At 41.4% G+C, this 17,600-nt stretch overlaps 1 protein-coding gene across 1 annotated transcript in view; it reads left to right on the forward strand.

Annotated features, from left to right (window-relative positions):
- Positions 1–17,600, forward strand: part of LOC115644949 (ATP-dependent translocase ABCB1-like) — an 81,838-nt gene that overhangs the window by 39,936 nt on the left and 24,302 nt on the right. Inside the window, 10 exon segments of the mRNA XM_030549378.1 lie at positions 3,760–3,930; positions 4,075–4,081; positions 6,121–6,234; positions 7,749–7,859; positions 10,253–10,378; positions 10,863–10,977; positions 10,980–11,065; positions 11,913–12,083; positions 14,327–14,506; positions 15,435–15,677. Coding sequence (XP_030405238.1) covers positions 3,760–3,930; positions 4,075–4,081; positions 6,121–6,234; positions 7,749–7,859; positions 10,253–10,378; positions 10,863–10,977; positions 10,980–11,065; positions 11,913–12,083; positions 14,327–14,506; positions 15,435–15,677 — 1,324 coding nt within the window.

Here is a 17,600-nt window from a genome sequence, read left to right on the forward strand (position 1 = left end):
CTTCTAGACTTTCTCTAGTTTGTCCACACCTTTCCTAAGCCAATACACTACTCTGGCAGAGGCCTCCCCAGAGACAAGTTGTCATGGTATAATTCCCCACTCTGAACCTTAGCATCCAAAAGATGGGGTACCAGCATGAATTCCTCTAAGCTCAGTTACCAACTTAGAACCTGTAGCGCAGCCATCAGCCAAGAATTCCAGTGCCTGATACACTCTGGTCCCCAAAAACCTTGCCCGGGGACCCCCAAGACCCAGTCCCTCTGGATCTTAACACAAGGAAATTAAACCCTTTCCCTCACCGTTGCCTCTCCCAGACTTCCCCTCCCTGGGTTACCCTGGAAGATCACTGTGATTCAAACTCCTTAAATCTTGAAACAGAGAGGAAAATTCACCTTCCTCCCTCCTTCTCTCTTCCCATCCCAGACTCTCCCTGAGAGAGAAAGTAATCCTAACACAGAGAGAAAATTAACCTTTCTCTCCCCCTTCCATCCTTTCTCCCCACCAATTCCCTGGTGGATCCAGACCCAGTCCCCTGGGGTCTCACCAGAATAAAAAAACAATCAGGTTCTTAAACAAGAAAAGCTTTTAATTAAAGAAAGAAAAACAGTAAAAATTATCTTTGTAAATTTAAAATGGAATATGTTACAGGGTCTTTCAGCTATAGACACTGGGAATACCCTCCCAGCCTAAGTATACTAGTACAAATTAAAATCCTTTCAGCAAAATACAAATTTGAACTTCTCCCAGCCAAATACACATTTGCAAATAAAGAAAACAAACATAAGCCTAACTCGCCTTATCTACCTAGTACTCACTATTCTGAACTTATAAGAGCCTGTATCGGAGAGATTGGAGAGAAACCTGGTTGCACGTCTGGTCCCTCTGAGGCCCCAGAGTGAACAACAACCAAACACTAACAGCACACACAAAAACTTCCCTCCCTCAAGATTTGAAAGTATTTGCTATATTATATATTCTTATATTCCTGTTCCCTGATTGGTCCTCTGGTCAGGTGACAGCCAGGCTCACAGATCTTGTTAACCCTTTACAGGCAAAAGAGATATGAAGTACTTCTGTTCTATTAACTCTTATTTATCTGTTTATGACAACAGGCAAAAGAGACATGAAGTACTCCTGTTCTATTAACCCTTAACTATCTGTTTATGACACAAGTAGAGTGGAACAATTGCCTCCCATGTCTTAAATATGATACTCCTGAGTGCACTCCAGAATATTATCTTTTTTTCACAACTACATCACATTGTTGGTTCATATTCAATTTGTGATATACTTGAATTCCCAGATCCTTTTCTGCAGTACTACTGCCTAGCCAGTTATTCCCCATTTTGTATTTGTGCATTTGATTTTTCCTTCCTAAGTGTAGTACTTTGCACTTGTCTTTATTGACTTTCATGTTGTTGATTTCAGGCCAATTTTTCCAATATTACATAAGAATGGCCATATTGGGTCAGACCAATGGTCTATCTAGTCCAGAATCCTGTCTTCTGGCAGTGTCCAGAACTGTACGGGGAGGCTTTGGCAAACCAGTAAAGTGCCTAAAACCACTATGGTTTATTGTTAAAAAGAGACCTAGTCAGCAAGCTGTAAATTGGCCATTCAGCAAACTCAGTTTGACCAAGGCAGGAGGGGAGAGGGTTTTGGGGTGCCACGGAAGGGGCAGCTTGACCCCATGTCCTTCCTGATAAGAATTGTATTGAAGTTGCTGATACATGTTAGAAGAGCAGGATGTACCCTCAGGAATATCTATTGGGGTCTCAAGGCTGCAAGCTCTGGAAAGACCCACACCTGGTTAATCAATAATCAGAAGGAACCTCTTGCTTGAAACTGCTTACTTAACAAGGTTTCTTTAAGGGACATATCATTCTATTACTAATGTATAAATAAGAGGACTCGTTGGGGACTCTTCGGGACTGGTCTCTCCCTCTGGATGCATCTTCTGTTCCCCAGCAGCAGATGGGCTGCCACTGTATCACTCGAAAGCCACACTCAGCTTTGGTAATTATCAAGGGTTGGGGGGTGTTTTACTAACTTGTTGCAGATGTATGTAAGTGCTTGAGACTAGAAAAGTTTAGCTTTAAGTGAAAGCACTCTTGTGTTGTCCTGTTTGTGCCAGCCATCTGTTAGTCAGATGACCATGTCTCCCCTTACTTATTTCCTGACACCTCCTCGCACACAGTAAAGTTACCAAGAGCTTTGGGTTGAAAGAACTCCAAGTAACAGTGCCAGATACTTCAGAGTAAATGAACAGAACAGGGCAATTTTTGAATGATCAAACCCGTCATCCAGTCCCAGATTCTGGCACTCAGATGTTTAGGGGCATCCACAGCATAGGGTTCCACCCCTGACCATCTTGGCTAATAGCCATTGATGGACCTAGCCTCCATGACCTTATCTAATTCTTTTTTGAACTCAGTTATACTTTTGGCCTGGCAATGAGGTGTTGATTGCATTATGTCAAGAAGTACTTCATTTTGTAAGTTTTAAACCTACTACCCATTAATTTCATTGGGTGACCCTGGTTCTTATGTTACATGAAGGGGTAAATAACAGTTCCCTATTCATTTTATCTTCATTATTTTCTAGACATCTATCATATCCTCCCTTAGTCATCTCTTTTCTAAGATGAACAGTCCAGTCTTTTTAATCTCTCCTCAGGTGGAAGTTGTTCCAAACCACTAATAATTTTTGTTGCCCTTCTCTGTACCTTTTCTAATTCTAATATATCTTATTTGAGATGGGGCAACCAGGACTGCACACATTATCTGAGGTGTGGGCATATCATGGATTTACTCAGTGGCATTATGATATTTCCTCTCTTATTAGCTATCCCTTTCCTACTGGTTCCTAACATTTTGTTTAGCTTTTTTGACAGCTGCTGCACATTGAGCAAATATTTTTGGAGAATTGTCCATGATGTCTATAAGATCTCTTTCTTAAGTGGTAGCAGTTAAATTAGACCCTTTCATTTTTCATTTATAGTTGGGATTGTTTTCCAGTGTGTCTTACTTTGCATTTATCAACATTGAATTTCATCTGCCATTTTGTTGCCCAGTCACCCAGTTTTGTGAGATGCCTTTGTAGCTCTTTGTAGTCAGTTCTGGACTTAACTATGTTGAATAGTTTTGTATCATCTGCAGTTTTTGCCACCTCATTGTTCACTCTCTTTTTCATATAATTTATGAATATGTGAACAGCACAGGTCTTTGTACAGATCCTTGGGGGACCCTGCTATTTATCCCTCCCCGCTGTGAAAACTGACCATTTATTCCTACCCTTTGTTTCCTATCACTCTTATCCCAAGTCTTTGCTTAAGAGCCTTTGGTGTGGGACCTTGTCAAAGGCTTTCTGAAAGTCCAAGTACACTATATCAACTGGATTACCCTTGTCCACACGCTTGCTGAAACTCTCAAAGAATTTTAATAGATTGGTGAGGCACAATTTCCATTTACAAAAGCTGTGTTAACTGTTCCCCAGCATATCATATTTATCTGTGTGCCTGATAATTTACTCAGAGCAGCCACATTCAGTGAAATAACACCAGAAGGCAGACCTACTGTTGACAATTATTGAACCAGATCCTCTGTTGATGTAAAATCAATGAAGCTGTGTTGATTCACACCATCTAAGAATCTGGATAATTGATTTTTATGGCAGAAAGCCCTGGAAGCATGAGAGGAAGCTAGGAACTGAATGTCATCTGGGTACATACCAAATTTAACATTTATCATCTGTTTTCAGATATGATGTTAACCTAGAGAATGCTAGGAAAGTTGGAGTCAAAAAATCCATTACCACCTACACATCTTTGGGTTTCACAGAGTTTGTTTTATTTGGAGCCTATGGTCTTGCATTTTGGTACGGAACCAAACTCACAGTGGAGGAGAAAGAAAATTATGACATAGGACGTGTGTTAATTATAAGTGCAGCACAGTATAGTCGATCCACTGAGGCAAACTTTTTTAAAATGGTCTATAAATTAGAGAAAATGCTTTGTTGTTTAAGTACTGCATCAAAGGATCCATAATTTCTACTCGGGCGCAAAGTACCCATCAGATTAAATGTTAAAATATGTTTAATGTAAATCAACAGAGATGTTGAATCTACATATTTAAGACCTTAAAGTTCCATAACAAATATCTCATTTGGTCACTGTCATACTGTCTGGAGTGGTTCACGACCATGAGTGCCTGCCTCAGGGCAGGCAGTCAGAAAACAGGGCAGACACTCCAAACTGGCAGTGTGTTCTATAATTAGATTTCACCAAGCCAGTAACAAATGTGAATTCCTGAATCACTATACCAGTCTTACCATGGAGTCACGGACAGACTCTCCAGTCTATCTTGCCAGCCAGACAAACTTGACTTCATGATAAAAGGTCATTTACACCAAAAATCACACCACATTCAGGTTGTTTCCAGTTCCAGAGACTAATCACTTACCCCAGATCAATTGGTATCCTAGATTTTATACCAAAGACAATGCTGGTAGACAATTCTATAGTAAATTAACTAAAGGTTTATTAGCTAAGAAAAGGTAAGAGTTATTGAGAGATTAAAGTAGATAAAATATATGTACAGATGAGTCAGTCTATAATTCCAAATGGTAGCAGAGATGTAGTGATGTGCCAGTTTCCCAAAAGTCTCTCAAGGCTACCCAGAATAACTCAGGCCTTGGCTACACTCACACTTTACAGCGCTGCAACTGGGGTGTGAAAAAACACCTCCCTGAGCGCTGCAAGATACAGCGCTGTAAAGTGTCAGTGTAATCAGGGCAGCAGCGCTGGGAGCGCGGCTCTCAGCACTGCACGCTACACCCATAAGGGATGTGGTTTACATGCAGCGCTGGGAGAGCTCTCTCCCAGCGCTGCCGCTCTGACTACACTCACACTTCAAAGCGCTGCCGCGGCAGCACTCCCGCAGCGCTGCCGGGGCAGTGCTTTGAAATTCCAAATGTAGCCATACCCTCAGGGAATCTCCATCTCCATGTTCATTTATTCTGCCCTGTAAGAATCCAAACAGTGCAGAGATGAAGGATTTTTCCCAGAATCCATACTCATAGTTTTCTTCCCACAGAAAACAAGCTGACAGGGTCAGTACCCCTGTGGGCTTTTCCTTTGATGGCGGAGAGTGAGGAATGCATTTGGAGTCTCTGACCTTCTGTTAAATTTTTCATTTGCATTCAACAAGACTTCTTTCTCATTTGATGGGTTATTTGCTGACAGGGGCATACACTATGTGAATGTTTGCTACAGCATTATAACAGGATCCAGATAAGTGAAAACAATGCATTAGTTAAAACAATGCATTAACATCCCATTAGTTTTCATGAAGTTTAAACACCAAATACATTCTTATACATTTAAGAATCACTTTGCTCTATGATAATACACAAGTGAATTGATCTGGCTTCCAGCTATGCATCTGTAAGCATTCTGGGAGGACTGGAGTTTTGGCATGAGCTGGCACCTGGTCTGCCAGTGTCACAGCCATGAGACCATCTTTCTTTCTTTTTTTAAATCCCTGCAAGGGATTATTGTACTTCACCAACACTTTTAGATTATTTTTCCTTTGGAAAGGAATAAGGCCCTGATCCTGCAAAGATTTAGGTACGTGCTTTATGCACTGTGAGTAGCCCCATTGACTTCTGATGAGAACATGACTTCAGTGGAACTAGTCACAAGGCATAATGTTAAGCATGCACTTTGAAGGATTGGGGCCTCAGGAAACTGTGGATTAACTCTCTCTCAGGATGCTGAGGTTTTTAATGTTGCAAAGAGATGGAGAGATGTCTAATTTCACTATTTGTTCTCTTAATGGGAGATAATGAATGCATGGGCAACAAAAAAAGCTAATCCAACTGTTAAAGGGCATGTGATGCACACAATAGCTACATTCACCACTTCCTGTGTCAAATCCAGGGAATGTATAAAAACTGGAGGAGCTGGAAAAATGCAGCCTGAAATTTTAGTTTTGATTTTCTTTTTTTATATATATTTTTTTTCTGGAAAAGCTCTTACAGAACTACCAGGATTATCATGACACTAGAGAAACTGCAGGTCTGGAACCAGTATACGATAGCTCCTGTTTTTGTTCCCTGTAGTTATTCTTCTCTGTGCTCCTTGGCACATTCTCTCTTGGCCAGGGCTCCCCACACTTGGAGAGTCTTGCCAATGCTCGAGGTGCTGCCTATGAAGTGTACAAGGTTATCAGTAAGGTACTTAATGTCTTTTTTCTAGCAGTATCAAATTTCTGATTTATTTCTCAAAAAATTCAAAAAGTGGATGAACTCCATAGACTCAGACCACTGAAAACAAAAATAAGACGACATTTCTCCTCATATTGAGGAGACACGAGCCTTAACCGAAGTCCTAAATGAGCTTATTGCAAACTTGGGGGAAATTGAGATCTATAGCTCAACTTTATAGGTTGGGGCCCTCGTTCCTGTTAGGTTTATCACTCCCTCATTCATTTATTTTTTAAAGTAAGTGGTGAAGAGCTAAGTGAAATGACATTGCTCTTTAAAATACAAGTATATGAAGTGGACATGATTTCAGTTCAACTGCTTTTGATCTGGAGATTAACAGTGCTGTTGAAAGCTTTGGTGATACTGTTGCTGGGGAATAGGGATGCCACACTTTCAGTGACTAACTCTTAGAATTTTGTACAGTAGTTTGTTATATATCTGCAGTCCCAGGTTCATATTAGGTTAGAACAAAGGGCTGAGTTTTGTCCTCTGTTATGGCCATAAATGCCGATCGGTTTCAGTGAGGTTGTGTGGATATAACAAAGGGCGGAATTTTGCCCACATAATCTAAATTAAGGGTGATCAAACTCTGTGTAACCACCTCTGGAGTTGGTTGTTCCTGACCTATTACACTAAGCAAGTCTTTAGGGGACTCGCCCTGAACTACAGCAATGATGGCTACAGAGGCTCAGAACTCTGCTTCCCAGATTGCCTAGAGTCCTGAATGGAGATAGAACAAGCTGGAAGCTACTACCAGAACCAATCAGAAACCAGAACTCAGAGAAAAGGGTTTGGTTTTATTTTTGGTTTTGCTGGGAGCAGAGAGAGCCTAAGAGGTCCTCTTTAAACTTCCCATTCCTACTCTAAGAGAAGATTTGAACTCTGCTGGAGATTACTGGGTCATTGAAAAGTGTTAGTCCAACAGAGATCAGCAACATGGGAAGTGAAGGAGCAATTCCAGGTCAGGATATTTAGCGCCAGGCTAATTTTCCATTGGACTTCAGACCAGGGAGCCTCAGGATGATGGTATCTTTTTAGGGGTGAAGACTTTGTAATAAATCCCCAATTTGTTTATTTTTCTTGTGCATTTTAAGCCAACCAACAATTACAGGCTGCATCACTCCTCTAAGAACTGATTCTCAACCCACATTCTGCCTAGGCGGATTCTGAGAGGGAGCTGAGGGATTTGGGCCCATTGTAAATGTTGGGAGATGGATGATTTAGGGTATAGTTGAGGTTTTATTATTCTAGTTACTCCTGTTCTTTCCTTGTCTCCTATCCCAAAATGCTTTGCAGGGTATACACGAGGATTGCATTCCACTGGTAGGCAGACTTGTCTGGGGTGAAATACAGCAACCGTTGATCAATTAAACTGCTATGTAGTGCTGCAATGTTTATTTTACTGTCCTAAACAACTTATCCATCTAAACCCATAATTGTAAAATCACACAAATGTGTGATACCTTTTCAAAATCTCTCTCCAGCACCGTCTTATAGATAGCAGTGCCAAGGAAGGATACAGACCAGATAAGCTCAAAGGAGAGATTGAATTCAAAAACATCCATTTCAGTTACCCATCTAGACCTGATGTTAAAGTAAGTGATCTTTTTAAATTCATCTTTGCAGTGAAAAGCTGCTGTCATTATCTGTGTGACCTAAAAGAAAACTGATATTTTATCAATGTAATGTGTTTATTTTAATTCAGTTTTTTTTAAAGTCCCCATCCTGTACTCTGGGTATTTATGTACCACAGTGTGGTCTAGTTGAAAGAACATTGGGTGAGGACTCAGGAGACCAGGATTCTATTCCCTGCTCTGCCACTGGCCTGCAAAGTAACACTTGGCAAGTCACTTCCTCAGTTTCCCCATCTGTAAAATGAGGATAGTAATACTGACCTCCTTTTTAAAGTGCTTTGAGATATATGGATGAAATGTACTATGTAAGAGCTAAATGTTATTATATTAGTTACAAAAATACAACAACAATGCAGGATGAATGTCCTCCCAAAACTAAAGCTTTGTTTTCATCACCATCATCCACCTTTTCTTCATTTTCACCTGCTGGAAAAAGCAAGGGAGAACAAATGGGGCTTATAGCGTAACATGAAGGTGAGTAAATTTGGCCTCTGGTGAATTGAATCAGAAGCAAATTCTTCGTTCAAGCTCTCTCACCAAGAATGCCTCACCTCCAGCCCTCATGTGGTTAAACCCAGAAAGCTGTTTGTGTCCGTGCTTCAGAAGATCTCAGCTGCTGTGATATCCCATGTGGGGAGAGGTAATCTTGGAGATAGCCAGGACTCAACCTATTTTAAGGCCTGTTGGTTAAAGCCATTATTCTAAATCACTCCTAACAATGAAATGGAAGCCAGTGCAGATCACAGAGCATGGAGGCAAGATTCTCCCTACAGAAAATGCCCTCTAAGAAACAGACTGCCATACTCTCCACCGGCTGAAGTTTGTGAGGAGAGTCATCTTATTGTACAGTCCCATGTATGGTACTTTGCAGTAATCTAATATTTCTCTCTGGATTGACACCTGTACCAGAATTGAAAGTTCAGAACCTTCTGGCCAAGTGCAAGAGACAAACAAAATGCTATTAGCCGCTACTGCTTCCTGCGTGCAAAAGCAGCTGTGGATCGAACAGGTTACAAACTCACCTGAGTGTGCTGCTGTTAGCTCTGCCATTTCTTCTGATGGGTTCCTCCAACCTGCAAGCGTAAACTCAATCATCTCTGAGGTGAGTCACAGCTGACTTGCCTGCATCAAACCCACCCTGTAACTTGCTGGCTAAGCCAGTCAATTTCTCCCAGCTGGGTCTGATGAATCAGAGACCTAGAGCTATGTTATCTGAATACTGAAGTCAGTGTAGTCTGTACTTTCTCACTGTCTTCCCCTAATGGTCTTGCATACAAACTGAGCAGGAGGGTGACAAGACAGAATCTCACATCACAAGAGAAACCCTGGGCCAGATGAGCCACATTTTGGGCCTGTGGCTGGAATGGGATGGAGACATTCAAGAATGATTCCATCCATCCCTTCCAGAGTTCACCCTGTGTGAGCAGTGGCTCATTATCAATGATATCAGAGGTAGCTGGCAAAGCTAAAAGAATCATCCTGGATACCTGGTTCTCATCAATCACCAGCCAAAGATGATCAACAGACTAGATCAAGGCAATGTCTATTTGGTACCTAAATTTGGAATGAACAGGGTCACAGAGAGCTGAAGACTCTGGTTATTGTCAGCGTTACCTTGACATGCCCTTTCTTGCCTTACCTAAAAAGGGAGGTTAGAGCTGGGATGATCCTGATGAGAAATGATGTTAAAGGGGTGGAGAATGATGCTCTTCCTTGGTCAAGCAAATACCAAAGCTTATCTGCTATTAGCTTACGGGAAAACTGGAGCTCTTCTGGTATAGCATAAGGAGAGGAGAACAATATTACTATTGGTTTGATCTTCTATTGAAAAAAAATGTGTAGTCATAAATCATCCTAAATATCAATATACATAAGAGTTCCCATAGGAGACAAATATTTTGACCACTAGTAATACTAGACATTTATAAGATGGGATAAACAGACTGAGGTAAAATGTTCCTAAATGTGAACATTGCAACAAAAGTGTCATTACTCCATAACTAATTCCTCCCTAGTAAATTCTAGAGATTGTCAAACCCTGACTCTTCATTCCATTGGGGATATTAAAACACCCACTTTGTTTTCAGAGCAAAAGGGTTTTTCTTAGGGCAGTCTTTATAGAATAAGAATAGAACAAAGCAAAATTGTTATTAGTAATAAAAAATTTTTCTTGTCATCTTCAAGGTGCTTTCCAACCCGGCTTGGAACAAAGGACTGAAAGCAGGCCTGGGAGTTCAGTACACTGTTAGACCAGACCTGTCATTATTGACTTGATCATGATGTTTTTCTAAACAAACCATTTATTTAAGTAGCTCTATATTTATTGGACTAACATATAAAGATTATATTTCCAGATTCTCAAGGGTCTGAACCTGAAAGTTCAATCGGGGAAGACCATCGCTCTGGTTGGCTCCAGTAGCTGTGGCAAAAGTACTGCTATTCAGCTGCTACAGAGGTTCTATGATCCAGTCCAAGGAGAGGTTAGTTTGGATGAACTGTGGATATTCCTGGCTACTAGGATGAAGATTAATTTCCTGACTAGATTACACCTATACTTTAAAAGGACATTACAAAAAATTGGATTCTTAAAAGAGCAAAAGACATGTAGCATCCAAAGAAATTCTGAATCTGATTTTTCATTACTTGTATGCCATAATGATGAGAATATTGTAAAAACCTAGATATGACTTTACTGATATTAAGGGAAGTCAAAATTTGGATTTAAATATTTGGGGATATCCTTTTTGTTTATCCTGCTCGTTCCATTCCTCTAGTTTGAGGTGATTGTGAAGATATATTTTTAATTTTTCCTGGTCATTTTGTTTAAATGTTATCGCTTTGTTCCATGTGAGAAGCTGCTAAACAAATACTTAAGTCAATTATTATTATTATACCATTATAACAACTAATTATTTTAAACATAATACATTTCCTTAAACTCTTCATTTATGCCTTTCCACTCAGATTACCTTAGATGGACGAGATATTCGGACACTTAATATAAAGTGGCTAAGAGAACGTATTGGCCTTGTATGCCAGGAGCCTATTTTGTTTGCTACAACAATAGCTGAGAACATTCGCTGGGCAGAGAGGGTATTACTGATTCTGAAATTGAGAAAGCAGCTAAAGAAGCCAATGCTTTTGATTTTATATCCAGACTGCCTGATGTGAGTTGACGTACTTCTGAGCACGTTGTAACTATGACAAATTCTTTGGTTTCTCTCTCAGTTCTTCTGAATTTTTGTGGCCCAAATTCTCTGCTGGTGCAAATTGATGCTGCTTCACTAGCTTTTCACTGCTGTTTTGTCATTTATTCCAATTGACAATTTGGCCCACAATGTTCTTATTTTACAATACTAACTGTATGTTATGTGGCAACATTTTTTAATAGGGTGGATAAGGAATTTCTATGGACAATGAGAGATTTTTCAATTTACCAGATTGTTTTTATTCTGTTTTCTTCTGCTAGGTATTATCTATCTTTTCCCATTTTCAATATTCCTGTCCTTATTTGTTTTTTAAACTGGGTTGACATTGGCAAACAAAATTGCTTTGATGTGGTCCTGAGTAGTCACTGGTTGTTATTGTTAGCCAATCAAATGGCTGGATTCCTTCAGCCAGGTCTAGTTTGTCTGTTTCTTCACTTCAATTGCTTCTATTTTATAATAATTGAAAAATCTAATTTTAGAGTACATTCTTTAAGCTAATAGAAAACCGTCACATCACATACTAATTCCTGGCCAACTACAAGGTGAGACACAGAAAAAAGTGTAAATCGATCATTAGAAATTTTAAACTGCCCTCTGCCTCAAGGGGAAAAAAACACTGAATGTAATTGGTCAAGAAACTTCTTTTAGAAGTAATTATTCTTAAAGCGTTTGGTGGAGCATCCATCATAAAACTTTTAAAAGAGGGAATTTCTGTTTGTGATAGTAACAATAAGATGGGGGTGGAAGTGTAAAAGGATTTCAACTGACCCTTTCTGCAATCTCGATGCTCTTCTGGTTTTCTCAGAAATTTAACACCATCGTGGGGGAAAGGGGAGCTCAGCTGAGCGGAGGGCAGAAACAACGAATTGCTATTTCCCGTGCCCTGGCAAGGAATCCCAGGATTCTGTTGCTGGATGAAGCCACGTCTGCTCTGGACACTCAGAGTGAATCTATTGTGCAAGCAACTCTTGATAAGGTAGGAATCCTATTGCTAGAGTTATCAATCAGTATTAAGAAGCACAACAACCATATGCCAAGCTTGACATTAAAGGCTATAGCATGCCATCCATTTTTAAGCACAGCTCTCCACTGGTTTCAAGGAGAGCACTGAAATCAATAGGGATGCATGCTCAAAATTTTGGTGTCATGATATTAATCAAAATTCCAAAACCTCTAATGCTCCACCCCCCTTCCACCTCTTCCCCTGAGGCCCTGCCTCCATCATTCGCTTCTCTCCCACCCACACACCCCATTGCTCGCTGGACTGAATCAAGGAGCTTGCCTGCATGTAGGAAGCAGCCAGGCTGAGCAGAGGCTGGTTAGTGCGTTAATGACCGGCACTTCTCCCCACCCTGCAGTAACTGAGCTTTTGGTTCAGGTGCCATAGGGTTGCCAGGTCACCAAAAACTGGGCACCTGGAAACCCTAAATGGCACCTGGACACAGAAGCCAAAAACCAGACTATCTGGATAAAACCCAGACAGGTGGCAACCCTAAAGCAATCACAGGCTCTATTTCTGTTAGCGTCATTCCTGATTGCCAAGATATTTGTATGTAGACAGAAGTCATCTGCTTTAATGTTGGTCTGCACCCATCCTGCCTCACATCACAATTCAGTGCTAGTCAATATTTCTTTTTATCCTCAGCACTCAATGTATGCCACCATGCCATTTAAACCCTATGAAAACAAAATTATTAACTTCCTCATGGGCTTTACTATACCTCTCATCACTCTAGTATCTGAGTGCTTCATAAACACTAATGAATTTTTCTTCACAACACCCCTGACAGGTAAGGTGGTAGTATTACTCGCATATTACAGAAGGGAAACTAAGGCACGGAGATGTTATTGTTGAAAGTGCATACTACTTTTGGGTGCACGATCTGTGATGCCCAGGACTCAATATTTCAGAGAATTTTGCATTATACAGCACTAGATATGTTAAAAGCACATCTCCCATTGACTTCAGTGAATGCTCAGCACAGAGAAAGGACTAGAATCCAATTCTCTAGGTCAGTATTCAGCTGCTATAACAATAATGAGACCACCCTTTCTTTTCCTGCAATCCCCTGCCTCATTCACTACACACCTTACAAATTCTCCAACAAATAAGCCTGGTTTCCTGCAGACAAGAGCATCCTTTACTGCATAACTTCAATTCCTTCCGTAATCACTGTTCTTTCTGCTCTCCCTACTCTTGTTTTCTGTGCCGGGGGCCACAATTCCCCCTGACTATAGGGAGGAGAAATTGCAGGCAAAGTCCTGCTCAGCCCTTACAATCTTGGAGTGAACATGCTTAGTCACTCTGTGGGAATGGCACATGTGCACTCCTGTCATTAGGGTGAATGAGAAAGGGGGGGGCAGAGTGGGGAGGGGGCAGAGCTGGTGCAGAGTGGGAGCAGAGCGTGGTAGGAGCTGGGGTGGACTGTGGGTGGGTTGACGGCACCCCAATGTGTCCTGATATTTTAGTGTTGTGATCTGGTCACCACTTCTGTCATACAATGCAGCGTGTTCAAAGCAGACTGTTTCTTTGGGGAATTTAGCTGCTGAACTCTATTAAGTCTCTACTGAGCACATGCAAATTGAGATTTTTCAGAGCCTCATAACTGGGCCAAATATGGGCAGATTTTCATGGGAATGGTAAAAGGCACATCCCTGATACCAGTGAGACATGCCCATCTCCTCCAAATTTCAAATCCCTGCTCTCAAGCATTTAGGTGATAAAACGTCTCAGTTAAACAGTTGTAAGTATTTTTTAATATGGGCAAAACAACAATATTTTGCTCAAACCTCATTCTGAGAAATCATTGAACCATTTTTGCTGAAATTAGAAAAAAAAAACCACAACCTGAGGCAGATACCAGCATGGAAAGTTTCAGCCCAAATAATTAAATCTTGGCAAGGTTATAAGCATCTAACAACAGGTCTTACAACTGGAAGTGTCAGGGAACCTTAGCTATAGGCAATGGGTACATGCACAGCCTATAAAATTAATCCACTTTCCCCAGTCATTATTATAAATGTGGATTTTATAATCAGAAGTGTCCTTTGGTTGTTAAATCAGACAGCAGGCATGGAAATAATGATCAGCTATAAAGATTCAGCAGGGCTTTTACACTTGTATTTTCCACACTATCACTGTGCTGTTAGGTAGGGAGTTTCTGGAGTTTTTTCACCACATTTTAAAGTAAATCTCTCTGGTTTTTTTCCCCCTGTAAGGCTAAGTCTGGACGTACCACCATTGTGATAGCTCACCGGCTCTCCACAATCCGGACAGCTGACATTATTACTGGATTTCAAAACGGTGTTGTTGTTGAACAGGGAACACACAGTCAACTCATGACACAGAAGGGTGTCTACTATTCTCTTGTGCTGCAGCAGGAAATGAGATGTGATAGAGCACTCCTGACTAAATGCTTCAGATTTACTGGTCATCTCTCTACTCCAGACCATTATCTGTATATTTCACTCACAGGTGCTGATTTTTGTATTTCCTGGTAGGTGCTCCTCTCCATCTCCTCCTATGTGACCTGTGGGCAGGGCTTGGGGTGGGGACAGGGAGGCTGAGCAGGGGCAGAGCACAGGTGGGCCTCAGGGAGAAGAGGTTGAGGCTGAGCAAGAGTGGGGCCTCTGGGTCAAGTGTGGATGGGACCTTGGGGAGGAAGAGGCCAATTGGGGTAGGGGCCTTGGGGCGGAGTGATGGACAGGGCATTGGGGTGGGGGCACAATCCAGGCCCTGGGACCCACAAAAGATTTATCCTGCCGTGCAAGTGCTGAACACTCCCTATTTTTTTTGGGTGGCTGCTTGAGCCACAGAGCACCCACAGTGTTGGCGCCTATGATCTCACTGAGACTATTGCTGACACATGCAAGTTCTGCACTCATACAGCTGGGCCATTTTCACTTTGCAGTTTCTGCATGTTTTCTAGTTTAGTGAAAGTTGATCAGTCAATCTTGTTTCTGAGTTGGAAGTGGTTGTTTTTCACCGGTAGCAGTGCTTCACATTTACCCAATGTAATGAGTCAAAAACATAACTGAGCAAAAGAGTTGGATGACATCATCATAGAACTGTTAGATCCTGGATTTGACTGAGCTATATAGATAGTGGGGGGTGGAAAACATACAGAACCAAATTCTTTGCTGGTGTATTTTGCAACTGCACCAACTTATACTGGCAGAGAACTTGGCCTATACAAATTACAATGTGAAAGTGACCACATAACCAAAGTGTTGTTATTTTGTTTGTTTCCATACCAAGTATACTGTTCCTTCCCCTTGCTGCAAACTGTCTTGTGACTGTGTATCACTGTTCCTTGCTTGTCACTAGGGTCATGGTGGAAGCATTCAAAATGAGATGTCAGAAAGCAATGAAGAGACAGAAGATGAAGACTATGAGGAAGAGGATCTAGAAGATCTCAAGATGGAGAACCTGACTGATCTTGGTGGTTTTGAAGAACTAGGAATCATTGAGCTGGGAAGCATTCCTAAGAGATCCAGAAGGTGTAAAAGCAGAAAGACCTCTTCTAAGAAAAAGTCGTCTGAAAAGAAGAAGAAAATGAAGGAGAAAGAGGTTAGAGTTAAAATTCACTTTAATCCTAAAGTTTAGTGATGGCTTGTGAGAATAGGAACAAAGGTCATTATATTTTCTTTTTTAAAAAGGCTTTAAGCCATGCCACATTTGCTATGATCCTGTCATATGCAGCTTTGACCTGGGTGAATACTTGAATTGGGAATCTTCAGAGAAAACACAGGTTTAAACAAATCAGTCTGACCTCTTGAGACAGAATTAACCTGCTACACAATATTGTGTTAAGGAGCTTATGCTTGTTAGTTATCTTTTTATTAAGATGTTCAAATAATAATAATAAAATGTTTGATTTATTGAATACAGTATCAGAATCCATAACGTACCTAACCTTGCTAGATGTTTGTGTTTGTTTCTCAACTTTTCTCAGCTCAGACCCTATTTGTAATTATCTGTTATGACCCAGAGACTTCGTAAGACACTCCTAGACCCAATGCTCTCCCCTGCCGCTGGGCTCCATCAGGGGTTTGGTGGAGCTCAGAGCTAAGATTCCATATATTCTAGCCAGATGTAAACAGCTGGGGAACTCCCCTCACCAGCAACTGGAGGGGGAGGAGTGGTAAACCAAGACACCCCCTCCAAAAACGCACAACCCTCCTACACACAACCCATGGGGTGAAGAGGTTTGGGGGCTGGAGGTAAAATGGAGAGGTTAGGAGTCTGGGGATGTAATAAGAAGGAGTTGGAGGGTCTGGGGAAGGAAATGGGGGCAGAGGAGTGTAGAGGTGCAGTTTGGGGCTGAGGGAAGGATATGAGGGCAGACAGGTCCAGGGGAGGGGTGGCAAACTGATAGCTCCCCAAAAATCACAGCCACATCATGCAGCCCCTGGAGAGAAGAGGGTAAAAAAGTGGGGGGATTTGGGGTCCAAGAGTTACAGAGAGGGCTTTATCAGAAGGAGTTGAGGGGGGTAGGGGCCAGGATAGGTGGTATGACAGAGGGAGAATTGCTTGGCTGTAGGGGAAGGCTACATTAGGGGATCCAAAATGGGGTTCAGGACAAGGATTATGGAAGAGGGAGTGTTGCCCAGCTGTGAGGTGGGGGTTACATCAGAGGGCGAGTGTCTACCGCAGATTTTGACACCAGCTGCTCTTTCGCAGCTCCTGTCACGCATGGCTAGCTGGGCTTGGCTCCTTACTCTGGGTGTTGCAACCTCAGAGATTGCAGCATTGCTCAGGTTTGGCCTGATGAGAGGGCCAACCGGGCTGAATTTATGAGAGTGGCATTGCAATCATGTGCACCAGGTCACAAAGCCTGGAGGGCGAAGCTGAGCCCAGCCAGCCCTGTGATCCTTAAATACATTCAGTAAAGTGAAGAAATCAGATGGGAAGACATGAAATTATTGATGTCACAAAATTCAGCAGGCTTGTATGGTTGAAGTTTGGACAGGCTTTTCCAGTATCTGCAACACAGGCAAAGATAACCAGGTGAGGCCATCACAACTGGCTCAGAACCTCATCTAATAATTTGTACCAGTTCCTATGTTTTCATTTCATTTTCCACAACTTCCTCAACAAATGTATGGGCATTTTGAATAGTTCAGTGAAGTTGAATTGAGCTGCCAAGTATTTTTCAAGGGAGATGAAGCCTAAATCACTGTTTCATATGCCTTGTCCATGCATCTGATAATGAATCATAGTCTGTGATTTTTAAAAGACAAAGACTAACTGACATAAGTTGACCCAATTGTATTACTGCCAACCCACTAGCATTTAACAGAGGCAGAACTAGATTGATCTGAGCATAAAAAGAACAGTGAGACTTTTAGGTTGTTATAATGATTCATGTGTTAAAGTTGCAATCCAGGTCACTGACCCTATTTGACATTTCACTGAACTATATAGACCCCATCCCACCTACTCACCCCTGTTAGCCTTTTGTTAAATTTATACTTGCAGATTTTCTTCTTT

This window comes from Gopherus evgoodei, chromosome 2 (genome assembly GCF_007399415.2).
Source record: "Gopherus evgoodei ecotype Sinaloan lineage chromosome 2, rGopEvg1_v1.p, whole genome shotgun sequence".
Lineage (NCBI taxonomy): Eukaryota > Metazoa > Chordata > Testudines > Testudinidae > Gopherus > Gopherus evgoodei.